The following is a 24,381-nucleotide window of genomic DNA, read 5'->3' as shown; positions in this document are numbered from 1 at the left end:
GATATGTGATTTTTTTCCCTTTTCCGATAAAAGGCAGCATTCCTTAGATGATAGAAATATTCCAACAGCTAAAAATTGTTGGGGGGTGGGAGGAGAAGGAATTCCTTGTGAAACTTCCTAGTATCTACAATAAAATATGAAATATTATGAAAATTAGTCTTAATGTTTTAAATGTCTGTTTTTAGCTGCTGTTTGCTTCTTGTTCTATATTTCTTGTAGAAGAGTCTTTAAAAGTCTAATGGAGATTGTTTGCTATTGGAGGGTATCTTGTCTTTCTTTGTCTTGTCTTTGAGGGGAAAGAAGTCTTTCCCCTCAAAACTTCTTTGCCCAATTATCTTTTGGAAAAAGATATCCAAGGTTTTGGGCACTGTGCTCTTCTTCAAGCCTGACCAGTGATTTTTGTGCTCAGCAGCTTGATTTTGTCAGTGATGTTAATTTATAAAAAACGGTCTCTAACTAGGCGTTCTCATTCCATACAAACAATATCTTGCTTATATATTTCATGGATAATACAACAAGCTCTGTTATTTTTCAGTTACAGTTCATATATAGTATAGTTAATATTTAATTAAGCATGCAATATGCTATAGTAAACTAACTGTAGAGCTTATAACAACTTTAAGTTTACTGCTGTTTACAGCTGCATTGTGTCAATATTATTTAGACTTCGAGTTCATTTATTCCACCAAGATATTTGTGACAGGGTTTAAGACAGATCACTACAAACCAATTGAACTCTTCCTTGCAATTAACAGGCTTTTAGTCCTCACAAATCACCCTTTTCGCATCCCAAATCCTCATTTGTGTTTTGAGAATGAATTAAAAATTTAATTCTTGCTTGATAACATAACGATATAGTGCTACAGCTGTGTGTAATACAGTAGATAAAAGCAGGCATTTCTGGATGTCATTAATTTGTCTTCATTTTTAAAATGTTTTGGTACAGACAGATGCATCCTGATCTGAAAAATAATCTGAAAGAGTTTAAAAAGCATCTAATTGAAACTACTAACAACATGGAACCGCTGAAGGTTTGGGAGTTACAAGGTATGTATTGCATTTTTCTGAATTAGCATGGTGCTCTCAGTTTTCCTTTGATGTATCACCATTAAAATAAAAGCTGTTTTAAAAAGAGACATATAGTTTCATAAAAACAATATTATATCAAGTATTTAAAGAGAACATGTTTGTATCTTCTCCTAGTATTATGTGAGAGAAATTGAAGGAACATTGAAGTCATTTCATATGATGGAGAACCAGAACTAGCTTTATTGATTTTAAAGACGGAAGTTAAATTGCACCGTTTTCTGCCTGATGTGTTATCTAAGATATTAAATTTAGTTTCAGGGTTGTACGTGAGGGGTCAGGCAAAAAAATAATGTTTTGACATGACCATTGAAGAAATACCAGTTAAGACATTTTGCTTTCTTTCATTTATAAATTCTATTTTTTATCAGTGTGGTGGAGTTGACACACATACATTTTTAATATAACGTCAGATAAAAGAACATGCTTTAAAAAACTTTGTGTAGCAAAGGAGAGCAATACAGAGATGATGATTTCTGAGCAGTTCCTGTGCTGATGACCTACAAGAGGACATTCTGTAGCTGTAGAAGAGAATTATAAATCCCTCTGAAATGGTGATTTTTGCCCTGTTATTTCTCAGAATGCACCATGCATTACGATTACGAGGTAGTGTCATTGTAGCACATAAACTATTTCTATCAGACCTCTCCCATGCCGAGTATGAAAGAAGATGACAGCAAAGCTTAGAGATTTTTTTTTAATTGAAAGTATGCAAGTACTTTTAAAAATGAGAATGTTGTGCCCATTTTCGTCATTATTGTTTTATATGTTAATGTAATTGCTCCTAAAAGACATCTTAATATGCCAATGGAAACAATATATTGATAATATTTCATCTTTCTGAATACATTTACATTTAAAACAAATCAGAAAAGGAAGATTTAGGAAGAAATTTTGAAGTGTGAAGCTGTGTCTTCCATGAGTGCACAGAATGTGCTATTTCCCACGTTTCTGCTGTCCTGCGTGGGATGCATATCTTCAACTATGGGTAGCTGTTAGATTTCCTACAGAATCTAACCTCTTCCAGGTAGATAGGCCTGTCCTGTAGGTCTCCGTGCAGATGTTCTGCAGTGTCTAAAATGGTGAGTGGAAAGTTTGCCAAGATGCTTACTCTAAGGTCCCTAAAATGTCATGACACTTAAGTTTCAGCAACTACATTTTATCTGTACTTCACTGTTAAACAACAACCGAATCAAAAATGATTTGCCTTCATACTAGTGAAGGAGACTGAGCAATCATCTGTTCTCCAGTTTCCTTTCAAGATTTTGTTATGGGGATTGTTAGCCATATGCAGTCTGAAACTGGCTATTTAAGATAATTTTTAGTTTGCTTGCAGTCTTATACCAAATAACTCCCCTTCAGTTATAGGATTTACCTTGGTTAATAATAATAATAATAATAATAAATTCCAGAGAAATCTACTGTGCAAATAAAAAGAAAATTCTCTTTTTGTCTGGTTAAAAAGTTCTACATGATCAAATACTACTCTATTGATGTTCAAGCAGAAACAGTAGTGAAGCTTTGATCCCTTTACTGCCTACCTTCACAAGCCAGTATAAGATCTGTACCTAGTGGTGGTCTTTTCTGTGGTATCAGGGCTATATAAATAGAAATTAAATTGGCTCTGCACCCCAAGCAACCAGTTCATACAGGTGTTGAAAGTAGTCAAGCACTGGGATGGATGCTGTTTGTTTGGTGCCAAAGGAACTGACAGTACGTGAGTACATTCACTGCCTTTTCAGGTAGAATCATAGAGTCATTCGGGTTGGAAAAGACCTCTAAGATCATCTGTTCCAACCTTTAACACAGTACTGACAAGTCCACCATTAAACCATGCTACTAAGTTCTACATCTACACGTTTCTCAAAGACCTTCAGCCTCCTCTTTGTAAGGTGCAAGTGTTTTGATGCTTTTAATCCCGACATGACTACTTTCTATTGTTCGTTCTCCATGAATAATTATACAGGCTGCATTAGTAGCTCAGCTACTCTCTAATTTCCTTTAGCCAGCCTCCAAGTAAAAATCTAGCCAAATTTAACTAAAACTCCCTCAGCTATGGGGGCATACTTCTATTAATAAAGTGACCCTAAACACCCTTCAAGAATCCAATTTAAGAGCTGTATGTTTTAGATAAGTAATTAGATTTACTATTCATAATGAAGAATGATGTGCAGAGTATCAATTTGGTATTCTCTTTAATAACTCATTCTTTTATCTGTGTGAATAGCCTCTCACTCTCTAGTGCTTCATTAGCTTTCAAAGCATACTTTGAGGTCTGCTTTAAGCTCAGGATCTTCTTTTCCCAAGGTGCCCTACACTGCTGTCTCAGCTGTGCTGAGTACCACAACAGGGAGGTCTGCAAGTGCACATCCCAGACCAGAGATAACCAGGAAGGTACAAAGACATACCCGCTTTCCTCAGCGGGATTTGAAAATTTGTACTCTAAGCTGTTCAGCATTAGATGGAAATTATTAGTAATTTTTGAAGGCGTATGCAATGGTCTTTTCAGTGCAAGTCCTAAGTGCACAACAGGTGAGGCATCACTATCTGTAGTAACAGTAGCAACTAGGTATTGCCTCACCTGATCACAGCTTATGTGGCTCTTGAAAGAGATCTGAAATGCTCTTTTTGAAAACAGTGATCTCACTATTGGAATATTGTTGTAAGTATTAAGAAATTTCTAGTTAACAATCCACCTCTCAAACTCAGTTTTTTTATTATTTTTTCCTAAACAAGATATATCTTACATCAGGCTAACTTGAAATGCACGCTGTCCTCTTTTCTTCAGGCTGCTTTTTAATTCCTGCCTGCTTCAGAAAGATGGTGCAGAGTTCTGCAAGGCAGCAGCCTCAATGACTGTGCCTAGCTCTTTTTACTATATGTGGCATCCACTGTCCTCAAACTGAGTCGTCTGAGGCCTTCAGTTTCTGTCCAGGCATCTTAACTAACAAATAATGGGAAAAAGCATCATTACTCTGAGGCTGTTAGTCACAGTATATCCAAAGTAGATGGAAACACCTAGTGTATTATTTCCCTTACCTATCAGTGTCAAAGTTGTTGACTAGAGGGAAAAAAGGATATCCCCTTTAAAAATTGCACTAGATACTTAGAGGAACTGAAATTTCACAGTCCTTGTTTCAGGAGTCTCAGTATTATGTTCCTGAGAAAATGTTGCAAACTCTTGATGTTTGTACATCTTACCTGCTTAATACAGCCTTCTTAGATTTATTATATCTGCACCCAGAAAATCCTGTGAAGTCCTGGAGCTGGAAAGATCTTTTTTTTGGCTGCAGTTACAGGCTGCTGTGGGTTGGTCTGTGTCTAGGTTTCAGCATCATACACTTGTGATACTTGTACAGTAGCATGTGATTAATTGTCTATTTTTTTTCCATGTGTTTTTGTAAAACTTAGAAATTACATGTACAATATGCTCAAGATAGCCAAGCAGAAATTGTATGAGAAGCCCTGATTTTAGTATTTCCAACTTCTCAAGGGCCTGTCTTTTCAACCTTAATAATGTTACTTCATAATCTTTTATAATGTCTAATTGAGGCATAAAAAAAAATATAATGTGTGTGTATGGAAACGTTTTCTGGTTGTAGGCACTATTGATATTTCCAGACTATTTTTTTTTTCAGATCTTAGTTTTCAAGCAGCTGCTCGAATTATGTCTAGCCCTGCTTATGATGCCTTAAAGGTGATGAAAGACATAGCTCAGAACTTCCCAATAAGAGCCAGGTATGATATTTATACTTGTTTTTCAAATACTGTGTTTATGTTTGTGTTTGAATTTAATGACAATAATACAGATTTACAGCCAAATCCTGCAGTCAGATATTCATGTTTTACAGCTCACTAGATGGATTCCAGACAATTTAATTGAGTAGATAATAACTCCTGGGAGAGCTCATGATTGGTCTCTTAAATGTTTCCCATCTGATGCGTGAGATGCCATGAAGGCATCCTAATCCTTCAGGCACTTATTATTGAAAACCTAGTCCTCTGGGCTTTTCTGGAATTATATTTTCCCAGATGCAAAGTTCTGTTGAATTAATAGCAAATCTACTTGCAGTCAAAAGAGGCAAAATTCTGTTAATTTCATAGGGGATCTACACACACTAGCTCAAAGCACAACACTGCTGATAAGATACAACCATGGCTACTGTATGTTAGGGTTCTTACTGGGGAAGATCTGTCTCCCATAACAGATCAGTTAACAGAATATCAAGGTAAATGCTAAGTAAATTAATAGCATTTCCCTTTGTACTAATATTAAAGATTGCCCTTCCTGTAAGCCAATTGTACTGCAATTGAGAAATGTTTTCCTTTACATTTAATAAGTTCTTCACGTAATCCTATCAGCAGTATTTGCTTGAATTACTGAATTAAATATGATGCTAAATATGGTTCTTAACTCAGTGTGCTTTCATATTTTACAACTCTTGTTTAATTATCGTTATGTTTCATTATCATCTCTGATTATCTGTTAGTGAAAATCAACACTGTAATGGAAAAACTGCATTTTGTTTCAAGAAAGAAAAAAAGTTCTAAAATGCCTGAAACATAATTATTATGAAATGATAAGGTACAAGTTTACACTTAGATTAGCAATCAGAAAATGCATCTTTTTATTACAAAATAATGGAAATGTACACAATGTTGAACTGCAAAGCCAGTTCTGTTCTTTAAATGACAGGAAAAAAAGTCATTTCAAAGTATTCCAGGTGACATTTAAGTCACTGATTTCAAAATTCATTAAGTTGTTACATCCTACTCCAATTCCTGACATGCAGTTGTGGCACTAGAGCAGAATTTACAAATATTTTATTTTTATTTTTCTGGGTAAAAGTATAGGAAGACTTTAAAACTACTAAATGGGGAGTTGTAGTTCCTGCTCTGCATAATTTCTTCTGTTATTTTTAACATGAGAGATTACAAATATTTAAATAAGTTTAAAAGTTAGTAGGTCTGCATTCACAAGAATTTTAAATCAAAGCGCCATTGTCTAAAAATGGTACGCTACATCTATTTCCCCAGTAATCTAATCACACTTAACCTGTACAATCAGAAATACTAGTTAAAAATAAAAATAAAAATAAAAATAAAAATAAAAATAAAAATAAAAAGGGAGATGAAAATGTATTACTTAATTACCGTAGATAACTGAGTATTATAATAGTACTGTTTCAGAACTGTTTACATTTAGATATGAAAGCAACAATTTTTTCATTATGCAAATTTTGGTTTGAAAATGCTGTATAAAAATCTAGAACTACAGTTATGAAAATAAAAATTAAATATTATGTCCTCCTTAAGAATTGAAGGATTCTTTAGACCATAACAAATTAATATAGCATTCCTCTGAGAGTTTCTTTCACTTCATAGTTTATTACCTACATTTTTGTGTCATAGTATTTTCATTTGAAAAGGTTAATCTGAGGGGGATTTTACAAAATGTCATCAGATGTAGACACTGTAACAACTAATATATTTCATGTTGACATTTTGATAATATTTTATAAGATATTTTTCAGTTTTGATTTTTTATAAATGGTTGTCATGAATATATGCTATGTAAAAATGCAGAAGTAAGTATTATAGTACTCAAGTTTTTTGCTATTCATTCGTAATTCATGAGCGTTAACATTATGAACATGTGCAAGATTTCCTTTTTTTCCCTGATATGCAGTACTGTATAGCTATGTGTTCTTTCACATAAGAATTAAGATGCATATATTATCTGATAGAAAATATTTCAACCTTAGAGACATGCAAGAACATTCCTGTGACATGTAGAATGATCATTAGAATCCATTTACTTTCAGGTGTTAAAACTTTTCTGGTTGGTGAGTCCTTATCAGTGACTATTTTGAAAAACAATGCATAAAACTTAGTGAAGCTCTGAACAGATGACTGAACTCAAAACACACAAATGTCTTTCACAAGTGCTTTTACTTGCTACCTCAAGTTCATAGGGTGTTCTTCTCGATGACTGGCCAAGACAGAATTACTGAAGTGGGAAGGAATCTCTGGAGGCCATCTGGTCCAACCCCTGCTCCAGCAGGGCCACCCAGAGCAGGTTGCCCAGGACCATGTCCAGGTGGCTTTTGAAGATCTCTAAGGAGATCTCCACCACCATTCAGGACAACTTGTGCCAGTGCTCCATCACCCACACAGCACAGAAGTGCTGCCTGATGTCCAGCAGGAGCCTCCTGTGTTCCAGGTTGTGCCCCTTGCCTGTTGATATGGTATTGTCCCTTACACTTACCACACTTTCTCCCTAAAATCTTGCAAGAATCCTGCAACATGAACTGTCATATACAGACGAGGAGCTGGTTAATGTTTCTAAACATATTGCTTTTTTTTACTATAAAAATAATTAGCAGTAAAGTTGATCTTGCGCTGGCCATTATTTTACTTCCTTGTTAATGTTTGGCCAGCTTTATCTTGTCCTTTCTGCTTTTTATTATTTTCACATTCATCTTTTATGTTTCTCCTTTTTATCTTTGTAGTTTTTATCATCAGTTTATGCAGATGAAGCACTGATTCTGAGAGTTGCAGACCCCACTAAAAATTATGTTGAATTTAGCAAAATAAAAGTTATAAGCAAGTCATTAAGCTTGTCCTCTGGTGATTACTGATAATAATACATCTGATCTGTTTTGTAGCGCTGTCTTTGAGATCACAGTTTGAGTTTCAGCTTTCCCATTTTGAGCCAATTTTGAGCTAATTTTGAGCTAAGGAAAATACACCAAGTATGGGCTTGTTTAAATACAGCTCCTTCTTGACCCTCTCTTGCCATTTCATTGCGTGCACTGCTTCGCAGTGACAAAAATAACCTGCCAGAATATGTACAGGGGGTGGATGGAAAAAGGTATTTACATTAAGAAGGAGAAGCTGTGATGAATTTTGCTTGGAGATCATGTTGTTTGCACTTAACAACAAGTCTCTTTGATAACCTGGAAAACCTGAATATTTGTTTAAAGTAAACAGATTTTGCATCTTATTTCTGACATACTGTGAAAAGCATGTGGAATTTATTAGCAAGGTCTATTCTAAGCCATTTTGGTTTTGGGAGGGAAGTGAATGGCTATGTTATTAAATAGCTATTTTGCTGCCATAATATTTGAAGTTGAGTTAGTAGATAATTCTTAGTTTGTTTAGTTAACTTCCAGGTTTAAGATGACTTCAGTTTTTCTTTGTCCCATACAGATTTGCTAAAACACATACAATTATAATCGTTTTTCTTTGGTGAAAAAATGTGGATAATAAAGTATTTATTTTGGCATTTATTGGGGGAATCAGATTTAGGTTAATATAGTTTTGGGTTTCATAAAGAATGGTGAAATTAATTTGTCTCTGGGTGTATTTTACCCAAGCCTAATAGTTATAAACTTTACATACAATGCATTGTGGCAGATGAAGGTAAAATAGTCAAAACAGTCTTTTTACAATGTTCTTGAAAAGTAAAAATGATAGATCAATGGATTATCACTTAAAAGGTAGAATGACTAAGGAAACTGACTTCAAAAGCATCAAATTGTGTCCTTGGCCACCTGTGCTCTAAGGTTGAATAGCATAGAGGTATTAACATCAACTTAAAAGATACAGTTACGATGTTTATTTAGGCAATAGTTTAGATATTCAAACAACTTCCTTTTTTGTAATATACATGCTATTTTCCAGAAAAGCAAGAGGAAAAATTGAGAGTTGTAAAAAAAAAATAATAATAAAAATAAATGCTGTTAATATTTCTTCAACAAAACTTAACATAAACTTGAAATTTAGGTTTACTAGAGTACTAGAGAAGATATTTGTTTTGAAAATAAAACATTTATGACACAATGCATTACTCTCTAAGTCTTACTTATAGCATTTTCAATTACAGTGCATTAGATGCCATATTAAAATAATACGTTTCAAATTGTTTAATATAGTTTTAAAAATACAGTGGTTGAGTGATACCAATATTTCATTTTTACAGATCATTGACCAGAGTGCCAGTAGACAAGCAAATGCGAAATGAAATAGAAGAAAATCAGAAGGTTTGTTTTATTTCTTCCAGTACCCATTTTGGTTACTGTCATATTACAGTGTTCGGAGATTTGTAATAGTGCAGCAGCTTTCACATGGTTTCTTTCAGAGCAAAGTAGTTAATGTTTTTTGTTTGCTTGTTTTATTTTGTTTTACTTTTTGCTGTTCTTGGTACTTTTCTCTTTCCCTCTTTTTGCTTTACAGAATTAGGCAAGAAAAAACTATTGTTCTGGAGTGTTGTGTTCAGTCTTAAATAGTATACTGTGAAAGCAAGGTAACAGTTAATCTTTTATAGAGCTTGGTGTTGAATGTAGGCCTGCTGTTTATGTTATGGTCAGGACATGCTAGTTTTGAGCTTTCCATTTTACTAGAATCATGCATGCAACTCTTATGCAAGATATTTTGAACATTGTCTATAGTAGGTAGATTTATTTTCATCCTTGCTGTGTTGCATCTTTTGTGCTTAGTATCACATGAAGCGGCATTGCTCTTGTGTTTTTGGCTGGTCACTTCAACCAGTGCTAAAGTGTCACTTTGCACCGTAGCGATTTCCTGACAAATGTATTTTCTGTCTGAGCTCAGAGATTGAATTTGTTGTTTCACTTAAGTGTTAAATATTAGCTACTGTGCTTTTAGGACTGGTCTCCTGAAATGGCAGGTCCAAGATCAGCATCGTTGTGTTTTTAAATGGATCTATTAAGACCTATTTGTGTCTGTATCGCTAGACCATGTAAATGTTCCTTTGACATGAATAGTACTTCCATGGCATCGTCCTCAATCTTTCTTTAGATTAATATTTATTACCCAGTTTTTAGTTGCCATTGCTGTTGGTGTGACAGATGTTGCCAGTCTCTGTGCTCAAGTAGCAGGCCTTCCTACAAGTGGCTGTTTCCTGTCAAAGAGGAAGTGTAGTGAGCAAACCCTGTAGCTGGTTTTGAGAAATCTGACTTCTTGCACGTGCAGGTTAAGTTCTGAGTAGGCAGCATTCTCCTGATTTTCAGTCTGTGACTCATGCATTTGTCAGAATATGTATTTTTGTGTGATACTAAGACTGACCAACCACTACTGTGATGGGGTTTCTTACTTTTTTACTTAAAGCACTCTTGTACTTTTGTAACATCTCTGTGTATCATTTTGCTTTATATCCATTCTGGTCTTTGTCTTGCCAAGACTACTATCTCTAGGGGAATGCCTTTCCAGTTTCCTCCACCTTCCAAAAAAGTGAAAACGAACCATGTCCCTGTTGTGCTGTGAAGCCCACTGATGCAGTCTTCTCATAAGGAGCCTCCACTCCGGCTACGTTTCACATTAATGTGTTAGAGCTCTCCACCATGCAAAACTAATGTAAGACTTTCTGGTCTTGAGTATTCCTGCCCAAATAGTGGCAGACTCGAGCGTTGCACAGTTGTGTCAGTAGATGATAGTGGTTTTGTCAACAGATGATTGCACATGGGATTGGTGCATTGAAAATATGATGCGCATATCCCAGCAGATCACCGTGGGCCCTTCAGCTTTCTTTTGTGCTAGGTGCTTGTTTGGTTCTTGGGTAGATGATGCACTTTTTTGCAGAGTGTTTTTGCAGAGATCTCTGAATGCGCTATGGAGACTTCTTGCTCCTTGCTCTGGTGAGAAGTGCCATAGTTTCTCCACAAGGCAGTGAATCAATATCTGTACCCTGCTTCATTGCTTTCTGTATACATCTAAGAAATACATTTTCCTATATCTCATTGTTGTTAAGCTTGTAGTCAGGACAAAGCAGAACAGCTCTGATGACCATAGTTTCTCCACAGTATTTGAGTGTTAAAATCAGGTCCTTCCTTGTTGCTTGGTATGGTCTTTAAAACATCTTGCTTCAATTAAGGCTCTGTAAACACAAAAAACAAAACCAACTTCTTAAGCAAAAACTGCTCTGCTCCAAAACACATAAAAAGAAAAAGTATATCAGGAATTAAAATGGCTAGTATTACAAAAGATAAGGACTAGGCAAAGTAACAAAGACTTGGATTGAAATGAAGATACCTGCATTTAGGCACATCCATATATGTATCTAAACTCCTCTTATAGAAATGAAGATGTAGTCAATGTACATCAAAAACAATTTTTCTCTCTCAGTGGTTGTTTTGTGGGATGTGACTGAGTTGCCTAAACCTGGATTTCTGATGTCGTTTGCCATGTCAGGGGGTATCCGTAATAGCCACACAGGTCTGGTGAACACGGCCATGGGGACATCCATTCCCTTCTGCCTGATTTGTATTTTCCAGTCCAGAAGCCTTATCCTGAGACTTTTTAATGCCTCAAATGACATTGGATATCTTTGTGGCTGGTCAGCTAAACCACTGACATGATTCCGTAGACTGGATTGAATGCATTAACTATAACACGATTTAAGGCACCTAAATTTAAGTTTCATATACTACATCCTACAGGTCTTTAGACAGCTAAAAACCAAAATCTGTTGAATAAAAGTAGGGAAACTTCCTGAACACTGCTGCTAGAGCACAATAAATTGGCATGTGCATTCTTGAACTGCAGTGCATCCATCTAGCAGCAGGAGAGATATGATCTCATGCTGTGTGTAGCTGAGTGATTCCCTCTCAAGATAATGAAAGTTGAATAGGAAATGTAACGGGAGGAAATAAAGGTATTAAAAGTTGAAAGGCATGTGATGATTTAGATGTAATGAGTTGATATCCAACTAAAAAATATACAAAGAACTGCTATGGGTAAAACAAAAAAGAAAATCTCATTAAACACATCTCAAAACTTCCAGTGCAATAATTTGCTGACAGTTTAGCAACAAAATACTGTGTGAGTATTATTAGCAGTAAATTCTAGTCTTAGGTGTCTAAATACTGCTTCCATCAAAGTTGTTAAGGCAAATGGATGAACTTCTGAATAATCAAATGCCTATTATCAAAGATGTGTAATGTGTCTCAGCTCTGAATCAGCCCAGTTTTTGTCCTACAGTACCAAAGGATTTGGAAACATGTAGAATCCCATTGCAATACCTGTTGGCTGATTCTTTTATCTTTCTTCTTGCATTTGTTTCAGTTAGTGTCAATTCTTGTATGACCTATATCAGGCGGTTGCAATTTTGTAAGCTTTCAGTCACGGTACGAGATCTCTTAGCCTACATGGTGATTTCAGGGCTTCAGGGAGAGGGCCTGTTCTACCTGCCTGGCTTTTCTCACAAGATCTGAGTAAGGGCCCTGAAAGATGCTGGTAAGATTTTGCAAGGCTGGAATCCTGCTTACACTTGCTGTTCACTCCTTAAGTCAAGTGGTATTAATAGGGAATTTTCTGCAGTCACAGCACTTTGTGGTACAACCGTGGTATTAAAATCATGGTCAGTTAGATTCGCTAACTACAGGAATATTTCAGGTCTATCCAGGACTTTGCTTCTCTGCCTGGTGCAGAGTGAAAGTGAGACTTTGGGAGGGTATTTAATTTTATATGAAGCTAGGAAAAATGTAAATGTCAGACACCAGCTACTACTTCTCGGTCTTGTTTTAATGGTTGCATAAGCTTTACAGCTTTCAATATTTTCCTGATTTTTCTCTCATTAGTTCAGAGGCAATCTGATAAGTGAAGTCATACACACAGCCCGAGTTGCTTGCTTTAAGTGTGCTTTTGTTGAAACTGCATTTTTTGTTCACTGTTTTGTTCAATAAGCGAGAATTAAATGAGAAAAAAAATCTTTTATTTTGTTTGTTTGTTTGTTTTGTGTGTGTGTTTTGTTTTGTTTTTTTCCTTGCATACTTACAACGCTTTCCAGTCCTCTGTTGGGAATTAAGACAGATCTGGAAATCTGACAGCTCCTCATGGTGTTAGTTGGAATAAACTGCTGTTGTTGCTCCTGTTACTTATCTTGCTACAGCCACTGTCGGTAGTTTGAACAGTGTGGTGCCTCACTGCTCTCTGAGAAAAAATGATAAGGCAGTCCTTACTCACTAAATACTTCCTTCATCTTGTGTTTGTTTGATTTTTGTGGTTTTTCTCTTTGCAAAGCAGGGATATGCTGTCCCTTTCTGATCTACAGTCTTTTCAAGATCCCTTTGTTAAATGAGATTGTATGTTTCTAGTCTGTCTTTTCTACCTTCCCTGAAGAATTGCTACTGCACGTTTTTGGAATTGTGCAAGATTTTTAGGTATTAAGAAAGCTAGTTTGGAGTGGAGGTATGAAGGACGTGTTGGGCCTCCATTTACTTTTTGTTCGGACATTAAAGTATTTGCAGGAGAAATGTTGTGGGGGTACTTTTTCAAAAATTTATGAGCCATAATTTGGTGTTTGTGTGTATTTTCACTTTCTGTTAGCAGACACTGAGAATGTGCCATTGTCTATACCTTGTACAGGCAGGGCTACACTGGGAGGGCTTATACAACTGTTTTAATTGACAGTGTGTTAAACAACACCTGTAGAAGTATGCTTTCAATATTTTTACTAATAACATTGAGATCAGAGAAGAAATTATACTGAAGAGTTTTGATGTGTCTGTTTTGTAGGATTGCATACAGTTTTGTATATGTGTGTGCGTATGTATGTTAGTGTTTACACATGTCTAAATAAGTTAGCAATGCTTTTTATTTTTAAGCATCTTCATGAAACACTTGGAATCCAACCCGGAGAAGCACGTTTATTTGTAAATGGCCTTCATATTGACCTAGATTTTCATGATCCATTTAGGTAAGAGCGTATGTTTGGCTTGAAAATTACAGAATTACTAATAATTCTGGAGCTGTGCTCATGGTGATAGATAATCTAATCTGTTGCATTTTGGGGGCCAGGAGGTATTTCAATAGAGAGAATATTGCTTTACAGTCATTTTGCTTTGTATATGAAAATTGCAGAAGTAGTTGAAACCACTATTTTTTTCTTGGATTATCTGTTCTATAATTTACTTACAATTTTATATCTTACCATGTAAAATTAATTTTGAAACGGAAGGAATCCAACGCGTGTATACAAAGGTAGGAAGAACACTTCAGAAAAAGTAAATTAAGTGCTCTCTCATCTTTATTTCATAAGAATTACAAAAAAAATACGGGCATTAAATTTAGTTTAAAGATACCTTGGATAATTTTAGGCATGTTAGTGAGTCTGTACCTGGTCACCTTTTCTGATGAGTTCTGTTATTATATTCTAATATGCTTTTTTTCTATAAGAAAACTTCTTCCAGTTTCTGTAATTACAGTATAATTATATTGCTTGTGATTTGCCTCTTCTTTGCAAGAACTCATAAAAACTGTGGACATTTTCCATTCCTCTGCATGTTGTGAACAACAAGACAGACATGACTACTTCAGAATCATGTTGGTGGCATGCAAACTGTCAATAAGTCTGCAATGCTAAGGCTGAAGTTTTTTTATGTTCTTGATTTGTCAGTCTACCATTTTTATTTTTTATTTTTCTATTCCATGTCATGTTTTGTCCTTTGATGAAGATCCTAAACGTTTTTGGTTCTAGTGTTTATAGTTTTGGGTTTTTTACTACATGTTTTTCTCAGAATTTTGAGATGGAGTCAATTGCATCTTTTTTGGTAATGATGCAAATATTAATAGGTACTTTAAAATGCTAAATTTAATTTCAATATGATTTAGAATAAACTTTTTGACATAGAGAAAACTCAGGATGAAACAAAACAGAAATAAAGATGTTTGTAAAATCTATTGTGTTCTAATGGGCAAATACTTCAGGCTTGCTTCCATTATTAATATCGAATTTTCAGAATGTAACAAATAAGTCCTGTTGAGGAATCTGGGAAATATCTTTCTTCACGTGATCTGAGAGGGGTAGCTCTGTACTTCCTCCCTGCCATTTTTGGTGTTCTGCCGTAATGCAGACATAGGGTTTGTCTGTGTCTCCATCACTTGCTACTACACTTATCTACACTCATCTATGTTTATCTGCACTCTTCTTGGATTCCTGCCTCAGCCAGGGCAATGCAACAACAAGCCTTCCCCTCTGCTGTCCTGCCACATCTTTTTAAAGATGGAGGAAGTTCCTTCATGTAAAATAAAAGTGAATAAACCAAAATTGTATAATGTGTTAGAATCCTGGTTTGAAATATGTTGAGGATAAATACTTGTAGTGTTATGAATATATTTTATTTTAGACATTTGACTTTAGGAGAAAGTAAGAATGATTTTTAATACTAAAAGTAATCTTTACCTTAACAGTTTTTGAAATATTTTTCCTTGTTATGCCATGACAAGATTTCATAGATAAACATTTTGTTTTCTTGAAAAAGTATCTTAGAGACTCTTAAAGTGGATGGAAAAGTAATGCATGGCCTTCATGAACTTGGAATCAAAGAGGAGACCCTGAGTAAATTTATGAGATTGCATATACATCCGGCAGATGACAGTTATGCACTAGACATTCGCCATTCTTCGATAATAGTGAGTATTTAAACTCATTAAAATTATTTTTTTTTAATATTGCAGATTTCTTAACTCTATGTATGAGACAGTCTAATACTGTAGTATATGAAGTACAGTTGAAATAAGAGGCATAAAAATGTGTAAATAAGTAGTGTAAGATACTTTAGAGGGTGGTACTCCTTCAGCGTATTTTAGGAATAATTTTCTCTAGTATATATCTTACTAAAATTTTAAGGTGTAGGATGTTTAAAAGAAAAGAAGAATGTGTCTAAGAGTAGGTGCAAATCATAGTTGTAGAATTTGACTTTGAAGCAACTAGTCACAGAATCACAGAATTGTAGGGGTTGGAAGGGACCTCAAGAAATCATCGGGTCTCCAACCCCCCCTGCCAAAGCAGATTCCCTAGAGCAGATTGCCCAGGTAGGCGTTCAGTCGGGCCTTGGATATCTCCAGAGAAGGAGACTCCACAACCTCCCTGGGCAGCCTGTCACAGTGCTCCGTCACCCTCACCATGAAGAAGTTCTTTTGCATGTTGGTGTGGAACTTCCTGGGCTCCATCTTGTGGCCATTGCCTCTTGTCCTGTCCCCACAAACCACTGAAAAGAGGTTGGCCAAATCCCTCTATCTTCCACACTTAAGATACTTGTAAACATCAGTAAGATCCCCTCTCAGTCTTCCTCAGTCTTCTCTTCTCCAGGCTGAACAGACCCAGGTCTCTCAGCCTTTCCTCATAGGGAAGATGCTCCAGGCCCCATATCATCTCTGTGGCCCTGTGCTGGACTCTTTCCAGGAGTTCCCTGTCTTTTTTGTACCGGGGAGCCCAGAACTGGACACAGTACTCATAATCACAAAATCACAGAATAGTTGAGATTGGAAGGGACCTCCGGAGGTCGTCTAGTCCAAACTTCTGGCTCAAGCAGGGTCTCAGAGAGCACGTTGCACAAGCTTTTGAATATCTCCAGTGAAGGAGACTGTTCAACCTATCTGGGCAGCCTGTTCCAGTGCTCAGTCACCCTCACAGTAAAGAAGTTTCTCCTCATGTTCGGATGGAACCTCCTGTGTTTCAGTTTGTGCCCATTGCCTCTTGTCCTATTGCTGGGTACCACTGAGGAGAGTCTGGCCCCATCTTCTGACATCCTCCCTTCCGAAAGTTACAGATGTTGGTCAGAAATCCCTGAGCCTCCTCTTCTCCAGGCTGAACAATCCCAGCTCCCTCAGCCTTTCCTCATATGAGAAATGTTTCAGTCCCTTGATCATTTTAATAGCTCTTCGCTGGACTCACTCCATGTCTCCCATGGCCTGGAGAGAGCGAGTGCTTTTGCTTATATTATGCAAGACTGCAGAAAGTACTTTAAAAGTAGGATAAGTGAATTGTGGAGAACTTACACATCTTGTTTTCCGTTGTCCAATGACTCTGCTTTTTTCCCTTGTTTTTCAAAGTTCTTAGTTGTCAAAACAAAGGTTATATGCATATGGAAAAGGCACAAGAAGACTAATTTTCTTCACCTGCAAGAAGCATGTGTCTCTCTCCTGTTTGCCAATTATAGATAGCTTGCACAGAAAACAGTGTAAGAACAGTACACAGTGATAAATATTAATATGAAAGAAAAAGAAAAAATGAAAACTTATAAAATTGTATTTTTGACAACACATAAAAATTGACTGTAATGGATCATCTATTAATTACTGAGTTATTCTGATATATCTTAATAATAGTGCTGCTGCAGCTGATAGATAAATATTGTATGTCTTTCAAGGTGTCTGTGCTATGTTACACACATATCTGTGTGGTAAGTTGTTATGATCTTTGTATTGTGAAAGTATTTTCCACGCTTGAAAAAATGTTTTTATTCACATTTTGATACAGAAAACAAAAGCTTTTTTCCTTTTCCTTTCATAATTAGTTCTGTCATGTGCTGAAAAAACAAACAGCAAAAAAACCTGAACATTGTGACTGAAAAGAAAAAAAATATATTAATTTTAGAAGCTGTTTTCTGTTACTAATTAAAAAAGAAATAGAACTTTTTTGTGTTTCCAGGCTTTCTGTGTGTTTTAAAATAGCTTTATTTATACATACATAGTTTATCCACTAGTTAGTGTGTGTTTTTTAAATAGTTGGCTTTTTTTGTTGTAGTGGATTAATGACATAGAAAAAGACCACAGCTATAGCACATGGCCTGCAAGCTATCAGGAACTGCTAAAACCTACATTTCCTGGAGTTATACAGCAGATCAGACGCAATTTATATAATTTGGTAAGTTTAGATAACATTTTTTTTTTACATAATGTATGTATCAATATGTGCACACAGTTTATTGAAAAATACACATTCTGTATTCACTGTTGGGTTATGGTTTTGTGTTTTCTTTGTGGGTCTACCAACAGCAATGAGAATCTTTTTGTTTCGTAAGTCACATGTGATTACTAGCCTGATTTCTAGAACTGTTGTTTCAGTCTTTTATCTATTTAGTGTAGCAGATTTTTGGTGAAATGGTTTATTTCTATGAAATGTTCCCAGAATTATAATTAATGTTAAATTTTACATTCTACACAGAGTTTCTTGGTAAACTGGACTATTTTCTAGTCATGATGTAAATATACATACATCGGTACATTGTTCTGTATATTTGGCCGTGTAATGAAAGGATAATAGTAGACAAAGACAATGGAAATTTCCAGTACTATATCATCAAATTAAATTCTTCAAAATGTAGAAGTGAAGGGGCATAAGTGAAGACCCTGAAACTAGAGTTCAAAAGCCTGTTGACTATAACAGCTGAATAATCCTTAGAACAACAAGAAACTATTTTTACAGCTGATTGATATCTCAGGACAGTTAACTTGTGAATGTCAAACTAAGATCAATTAATTGAGTAATTCTTTATAGTAGATGCTTCCATTAAAAGCAGTTTTTTAATTCCCTCTTTATTTCTCGTTTTTCAGGCTTTGCAAGCAAGTCTTGCAAATCTTCTTAATTTTTGTTAATCTGTGTTTATGCCAGGCAACTGACTGTATTATAAATTAGCCTCTTAGTTTATTGGAATCCTTCATAGAGTTACCATTAGGATTGGTGAAGTAACACCACTCTTAAGATTCAGGGACAAAAGACAAAGATAGAAATGTTGCACCAGCAGGCCACCAACTTTTAGAGGAAAGGAGGAACATGTGCTTCATTTCAAGACTATTTTAGAAAATGTTGCCAGTTTCATGGAAGATTCACCACTGACTTAGGTTTCCTTCTCAAGCAATTAGATTACTTTTATATATCACCAAAGAATACATTTGGAAATGCAAAATAATGAAAGGTCTGCTTCTACTGCCTTGGTATACAGTTTAGGAGATGAAAAGAATGCATGGGGTTAGCACTGAAGAATACAGGAAGAAAGTTATTCCAGCCCTATAAGGAAAATATGTTGAAATTCTTCTGATTTATTGGATAACATGATAATGCTCTAATGCTCTTTAACCTCTCTGACAAGAAAATGATGTAAATGACATTCAGAAGGCAATATTGTTACAGTTTGACAGAGGAATGCAAACTTTTTTATCTTTTTGAGTAAAGAGGAAAATAAATCATGAGCTACTTCTACATGATGAGCAAAGCCCCACTGAATTAATTTGTATTTTTTGATAAATGCTAGTGTCCAGTGGGTGCTTATCTAGGAAGAATATAAAATATAATTTCTTTCAAAATAGCTCAAAATGAATATTATTCTGGAGAATGAGGGGAAGCTCTGACAGTACAGTTATGTCAGCTTCCTTGTGCATTACTGTAATACTTTGACCTGCATGACAACACAGACTGGTTTTCCAGAGGATGTTTGCGGTGTGCACTGCAAATAAAAGTTTATCCTCACTGATTGAACAAATACTCAGTATTTCATTTTTTTACTCCCCGTACTGTTGGCTTTCTTAGTTTTATACTATACAATATCTGACTTTTTTTTCCCCAGAGCTTTACTGTTCCCTTCCTTGCTGCATATAGATGATTCACAATTATTAGTAAGTTTTCTTCATAGAAAACTACTGAGTGAAGGTCATGGTAACTGTTCTTGTTTTAGAAGTGGTGAGCTGAGGTACAGAAAGCATACAAATTATGAATGTCTTGTAGTCTAATTTTTCCTCTATATGTAGCATTTAGTATCTCTTAGTAAGTTAAGGAAGCAGCTATTGCTGTTCTAAATTAAAATAATTACAAAAGGCAGTTGAATGAAGTTCAATGCATACAAAAACAACCAAGATACAAACAATATATAACTAAAATATGCATGCTTGCAATGAAGCAAAAGGTGTGTATAATATGAAGTAGATTGCATATGTGTTCAAAGTTAAATGTTGGTATAGATTTATATAACAGCTTTATTATAGAAATCGACAACATATCATTTAACCATAATCCGAGGGGGAGGGAGTGTTCCAAATTTTTAAATTATTCTGCTGCATTTCAGCTACTCTAACAAAATTGTGATCCGTTCTAAAGGGACTTGAATGCAAAGCTGAATAAATAAGGTACCAATGTCATAATTAAATCTGCATAAGTATAATCTACCCATGCAGACAAATCACAGTTTTGGATTCTGTGCATGCCTGAAAGATCTGGTTTTACACTCCAAGCTACAACAAGTGAGACAGTGAATACAAGGATATGGGAGACAGGAAAGAATTATTTCCCAGTGCTCCATTTTTAAAATACAGTTTTATGTCAACATATTCTGTTTACTTCTTTTAGTTTGGTTTTCTTGACAGTAGAGACTTAATTGCAGGTAGTAATAGAAAAATTAGCACTAGATCTTTTTTTAAATAGATAACTTCAATTAAAATAGATAAAATAGTGGCACAGTCTTTCAAAGGAGAGTTTACAGTTGGTTTGAAGTTTAATAAACAGTTAAATCCTGTTGCTTGGTATTTGGTCCAAATCCATTAATTCTGAAGGTTTTTTCATTCATACTAATCATGTTTTCTTACAATGAACGTTCTAGGAAAATGAAAACATTTGGGGTGTACAGCTCAGAAAGAGCCATAAAGACAAAATATTGTCTCTATAATATATTTTCTCTTATTAGGTTCTTTTTGTTGACCCAGTCCAAGAAGATACAGATGATTATATGAAATTGGCAGAACTATTCTATCATCATAATGTACCACTTCGGTAAGGAAAACCTGAAAGTATTGAAGGAAAGTCTTAAAAGAAAGCTGCTTTCCTTTTTTCTTTCTCATCTTTTATTCTGCTAAGCAAAGAAATGAATTCAGAGGAAGTTTAATGTAACAACATTGTAATAAGCCGTATTTTTTGACCACTTGTGTTAAGCTTGCTAGAGTATTAAGTATTCTTAAGCAAGTAGGATGTAAAGGATAGCATACCTGATTGAGTGGAAAATAAACTGTAAAGTTCTGATTTAAAGTTACTTTCTCAAATAGTCCTACTGGATGCCTATGTGAAGTTACATTATAAGCAAAATATTCTGTAAGCAGACACACAGTTAGTAAAACATGATTTGAGGGTATTTTGTATTTTATTTCTTTGAATTGAGTTTGCTTTACTTAATTTTGTTGTTAAAAAACTCTTTAAAGTGAGATTAACCTCAACAAATTCTGAATTTCTAGAAATTAGTCATGGGAGTCTGAACTAGCAGTCACTTGAGAGAAAGAGACACTTGTGAAGAAGAATCCAGTTGTTCTGAGATATCTACTTTATGAGAAAATGAATTGTTCTTCAGAGTGTCTGTTTTACAGGTTATAAAAGAGAAGAGTGTCTGACCTAGATCCAAGGTTCAGCAAGATGAACTCCATGTTAAATATTTAAAATCTTCCCATGAAATGGCTTGCTGTTTCCCCAGTAAATTACAGGAGTTACCTTTAAATTTTTTGCAGGATTTTTAAATTTGAGTTTCCTTTATTTTTTTTGCAGTTCCTATTGCTTATTATTATTATCATTATTATTATTATTACTATTATTCGGTGACAAAAAAGTAAAGGAGAATAGATATTAGTTATCCGTGCATTTTCTCTCTATGTGGGAGACAACACTACTTCAGCCCTTGAGGAAAATATATCAGAGAATCTGATTTTCCTTTTCTGATATGTAATAGCATAAGAGCAGCCAAACTGAGTCAGACTAAAGGTCCATTTAGGTTAGTCTGTCATGGGCTTAAGGAACTCTGCAATGGGCTTAACGAAGCTACCTATGTAAAATAAAAAGAACAGGTTAACAAGATCCTTTGCCTGAGTATTTTCATAGCCTTCAGGCATTTGGAGATCAAAGGGTTCCAGATTTGGTTTCTAACTATTCAGCAACAATAATTGATTTCTCTTCCATAGACCTTTCTGCTTTCTCCTTGAATTCATGTAAATTTTACCAACCACAGTATCTTTGCCAAACATTTTCACATTCGACTTATGTGGTACATGAAGAACTACTTCATTTGTTTTGAGCCAGACTTCCACTAGCTTCATTTACTGATTCCATAGTTTTTATAACCAGAAGAGACTCAGCAGTTTCTCCCATTCTCTAGATGCCATTTACATTTACAGAGATCTATGATATTCTACCACAGTCATTTCTTTCCCTAGGCTACTAGTTATTATTTGAAACCTGTTCTGAAGGTTTTTTTGTTGTCTTAGGCGTCCTTCCCTGAACTATCTTAGTGTTAACATAACTTCACTGAGATGAAGGCAACAGCCCGTACATACTATTGAAGATGTAGACAAACCATGGGGTCTCTACTCTTCTATGTTTTGTTTTGTTGACTGTTCCTACTGTACCCAGATGACACAAGATTTTGGAAGAGTTATTTACAGTAATGATAGATGTAAAAAAATGGAAGAAGCAGTTTATTGTAGAAGATGATGCATCTTTATGTGTTAATCATTATTTACATCTTTTTAGAAAATGTGCTGTATTTCTTACTTCTCTCTGTTCTTGTGATTTGATGCAGTCCTAATTATGACCTGAACATTCATCTAAGCAATATTACGCTGACATAACACATTTATTATTGTTAGATTAGAAATATCTGATGTGCAGTGGCTATTTAAATGAAAACCTGGCTTCCTAAATCATGAAAGTTGTTGAATTTTTGCAAATAAATATAGAGGTCTTCTGAAATGTGGACCCAGTATTGCAGATTCTCATGTTCTTGTAGCAGCTTTCAGGTACCATGAGATCAGTAGATCTCTCATGTGCTTGTAGCAGCTATGATGGAGCTGTATGCTATATGGAAATAATTCCAAAATGCACAGAAATGAATGAAATTCCAAAATGCACAAGCAGAAGCCAGCTTTGAGTCTGTGTGCTGCTCCTTTAGAAACTCCTTTGTGATTCCTCTGTTCTGTCTAATTCTCCTCTTTTTGATAGCTGGCATGATTTTCCAGCTCTTTACCAATCTCTCTGTGTTCAGAACATTATCCAGCGCTGCTATTTGTGTAGTCAGGGATCGGCAGCAGTTTATCCAGCTGTGTTTCCTAAATGGCTGCAGTTGTGTAAGGCAGTCAGCACGCTGAGCAGTTTTGGTTGCAGTTGTCAGCCAGAGGCATGCATACCTGTACATTCGCTAAAAAGTAAATACAGGAGAGAACAAAGCTGAACAGACGCTTCCAGAGGGATTTTTCATGGAGCAGTTTTTCTGGGGCACTGTTGGTTTTGTCTTGGGAGAAGTGATAGCTACTAGTAGAGGATTTTTCTGTAAATCCAGTGTGAGTAGCATTAGCTATTCAGGATGATTGAAGGCTGTGTTCTGGGAAACTGCACAAGGTGGATCTGAGCTGTAAAAGCAGCAGAATATGTACATAAAATCTCTATTTTTATCTAAATTTCTGATCCTTAAAAATGTATGATTTTGGTCATGGTTTTGGTTTAACCCTAGCAGACAGCACAGCTCCGCACAGCCATTCGCCCACTCTCCCCACATGGGGATAGAAGAGAGAATCAGAAAGGTAAAAGTGCAAGTATTCATGGGTTGAGATAAGGACCGTTTACCCTGATAAGGTAAAGCAAAAGCTGCACATGCAAGCCGGGCAGAATCAGGAATTCATTCAATCCTTCCCATGGGCAGGCAGGTGCTCAGCCACTTCCAGGAAAGCAGGGCTCATCACAGGTAACAGTTTTTTGGAAGACAAACCCCATCGCTCTGAATATTCACCTGCCTTCTTTACCCCAGCTCCTATTGCTGAGGATGGCATCATATGCTATGGGACATCCCTCTGGGCAGCCTGGGCCAGCTGTCCTGGCTGTGTCCCCTCCCAGCTCCTGGTGCATCCCCAGCCTCCTCGCTGGCAGGGCAGCACGAGAAGCTGAAAAGTCCCTGGCTCTGTGCAAGCACTGCTTCAAAATAACTAAAATTTCAGTGTGTTATCTCAAGTATTTTCATCAAAAATCCAAAACAGTGAACCTGTACAAAGAAAATTAACTCTACCACAGGCAAAAACAGGACAGTCATCTTCTTCCCATTCTTCATTCCCATTACACATGCAGGCTTAGTGTTGGAGTGCAGGGGGTGGGTTGGGGGTGCCTGGTCTTCCAATAAAAAGTACTGATACCAGACAGTGAAAGGTTTGCAAATACTTAGGAGGAGTCTGATGGCTTTGCTCTCACAAAATTCCAGGTGAATGACAGCATCCACCTTCCTATTCACCTTCTAATGCACACCACTGTGTTCATACATTTCTCCTTTTTGGAAATCTAAATGATCTAACCATGGCTGTACACATGCTACATCACTTGAGACTGGAAAATTTGCCCTTGAAATTTCTCTACTCTTTCTCCTCCTTACCTATTTTTTTTTGTGAAGTAGCATGCAAGATGGAGCTTGTCTACTCTCTTTCTTTCCCTGTCAGAAAATGGCTTAATGTTTTCTGGTCCAGGTCAATTTTCCACTCCCAGAG

General features: G+C 35.8%; 1 protein-coding gene across 1 annotated transcript in view; it reads left to right on the top strand.

Annotated features, from left to right (window-relative positions):
* Positions 1 to 24,381, top strand: part of UGGT2 (UDP-glucose glycoprotein glucosyltransferase 2) — a gene marked incomplete at its 5' end in the record, with an annotated part of 86,258 nt that overhangs the window by 18,214 nt on the left and 43,663 nt on the right. Inside the window, 7 exons of the mRNA XM_084512106.1 lie at positions 947 to 1,047; positions 4,725 to 4,824; positions 9,071 to 9,131; positions 13,713 to 13,804; positions 15,369 to 15,519; positions 17,636 to 17,755; positions 20,565 to 20,650. Of these exons, the coding sequence (XP_084368232.1) occupies positions 947 to 1,047; positions 4,725 to 4,824; positions 9,071 to 9,131; positions 13,713 to 13,804; positions 15,369 to 15,519; positions 17,636 to 17,755; positions 20,565 to 20,650 (711 nt within the window). The remainder of the gene's footprint in view (positions 1 to 946; positions 1,048 to 4,724; positions 4,825 to 9,070; positions 9,132 to 13,712; positions 13,805 to 15,368; positions 15,520 to 17,635; positions 17,756 to 20,564; positions 20,651 to 24,381) is intronic.

The sequence above is a fragment of the Aythya ferina genome, assembly GCF_964211825.1.
Source record: "Aythya ferina genome assembly, chromosome: 1".
Taxonomy (NCBI): domain Eukaryota; kingdom Metazoa; phylum Chordata; class Aves; order Anseriformes; family Anatidae; genus Aythya; species Aythya ferina.
The sequence above is the reverse complement of the archived record's forward strand: the minus strand, read 5'-3'. Positions and strand labels throughout refer to the sequence as shown.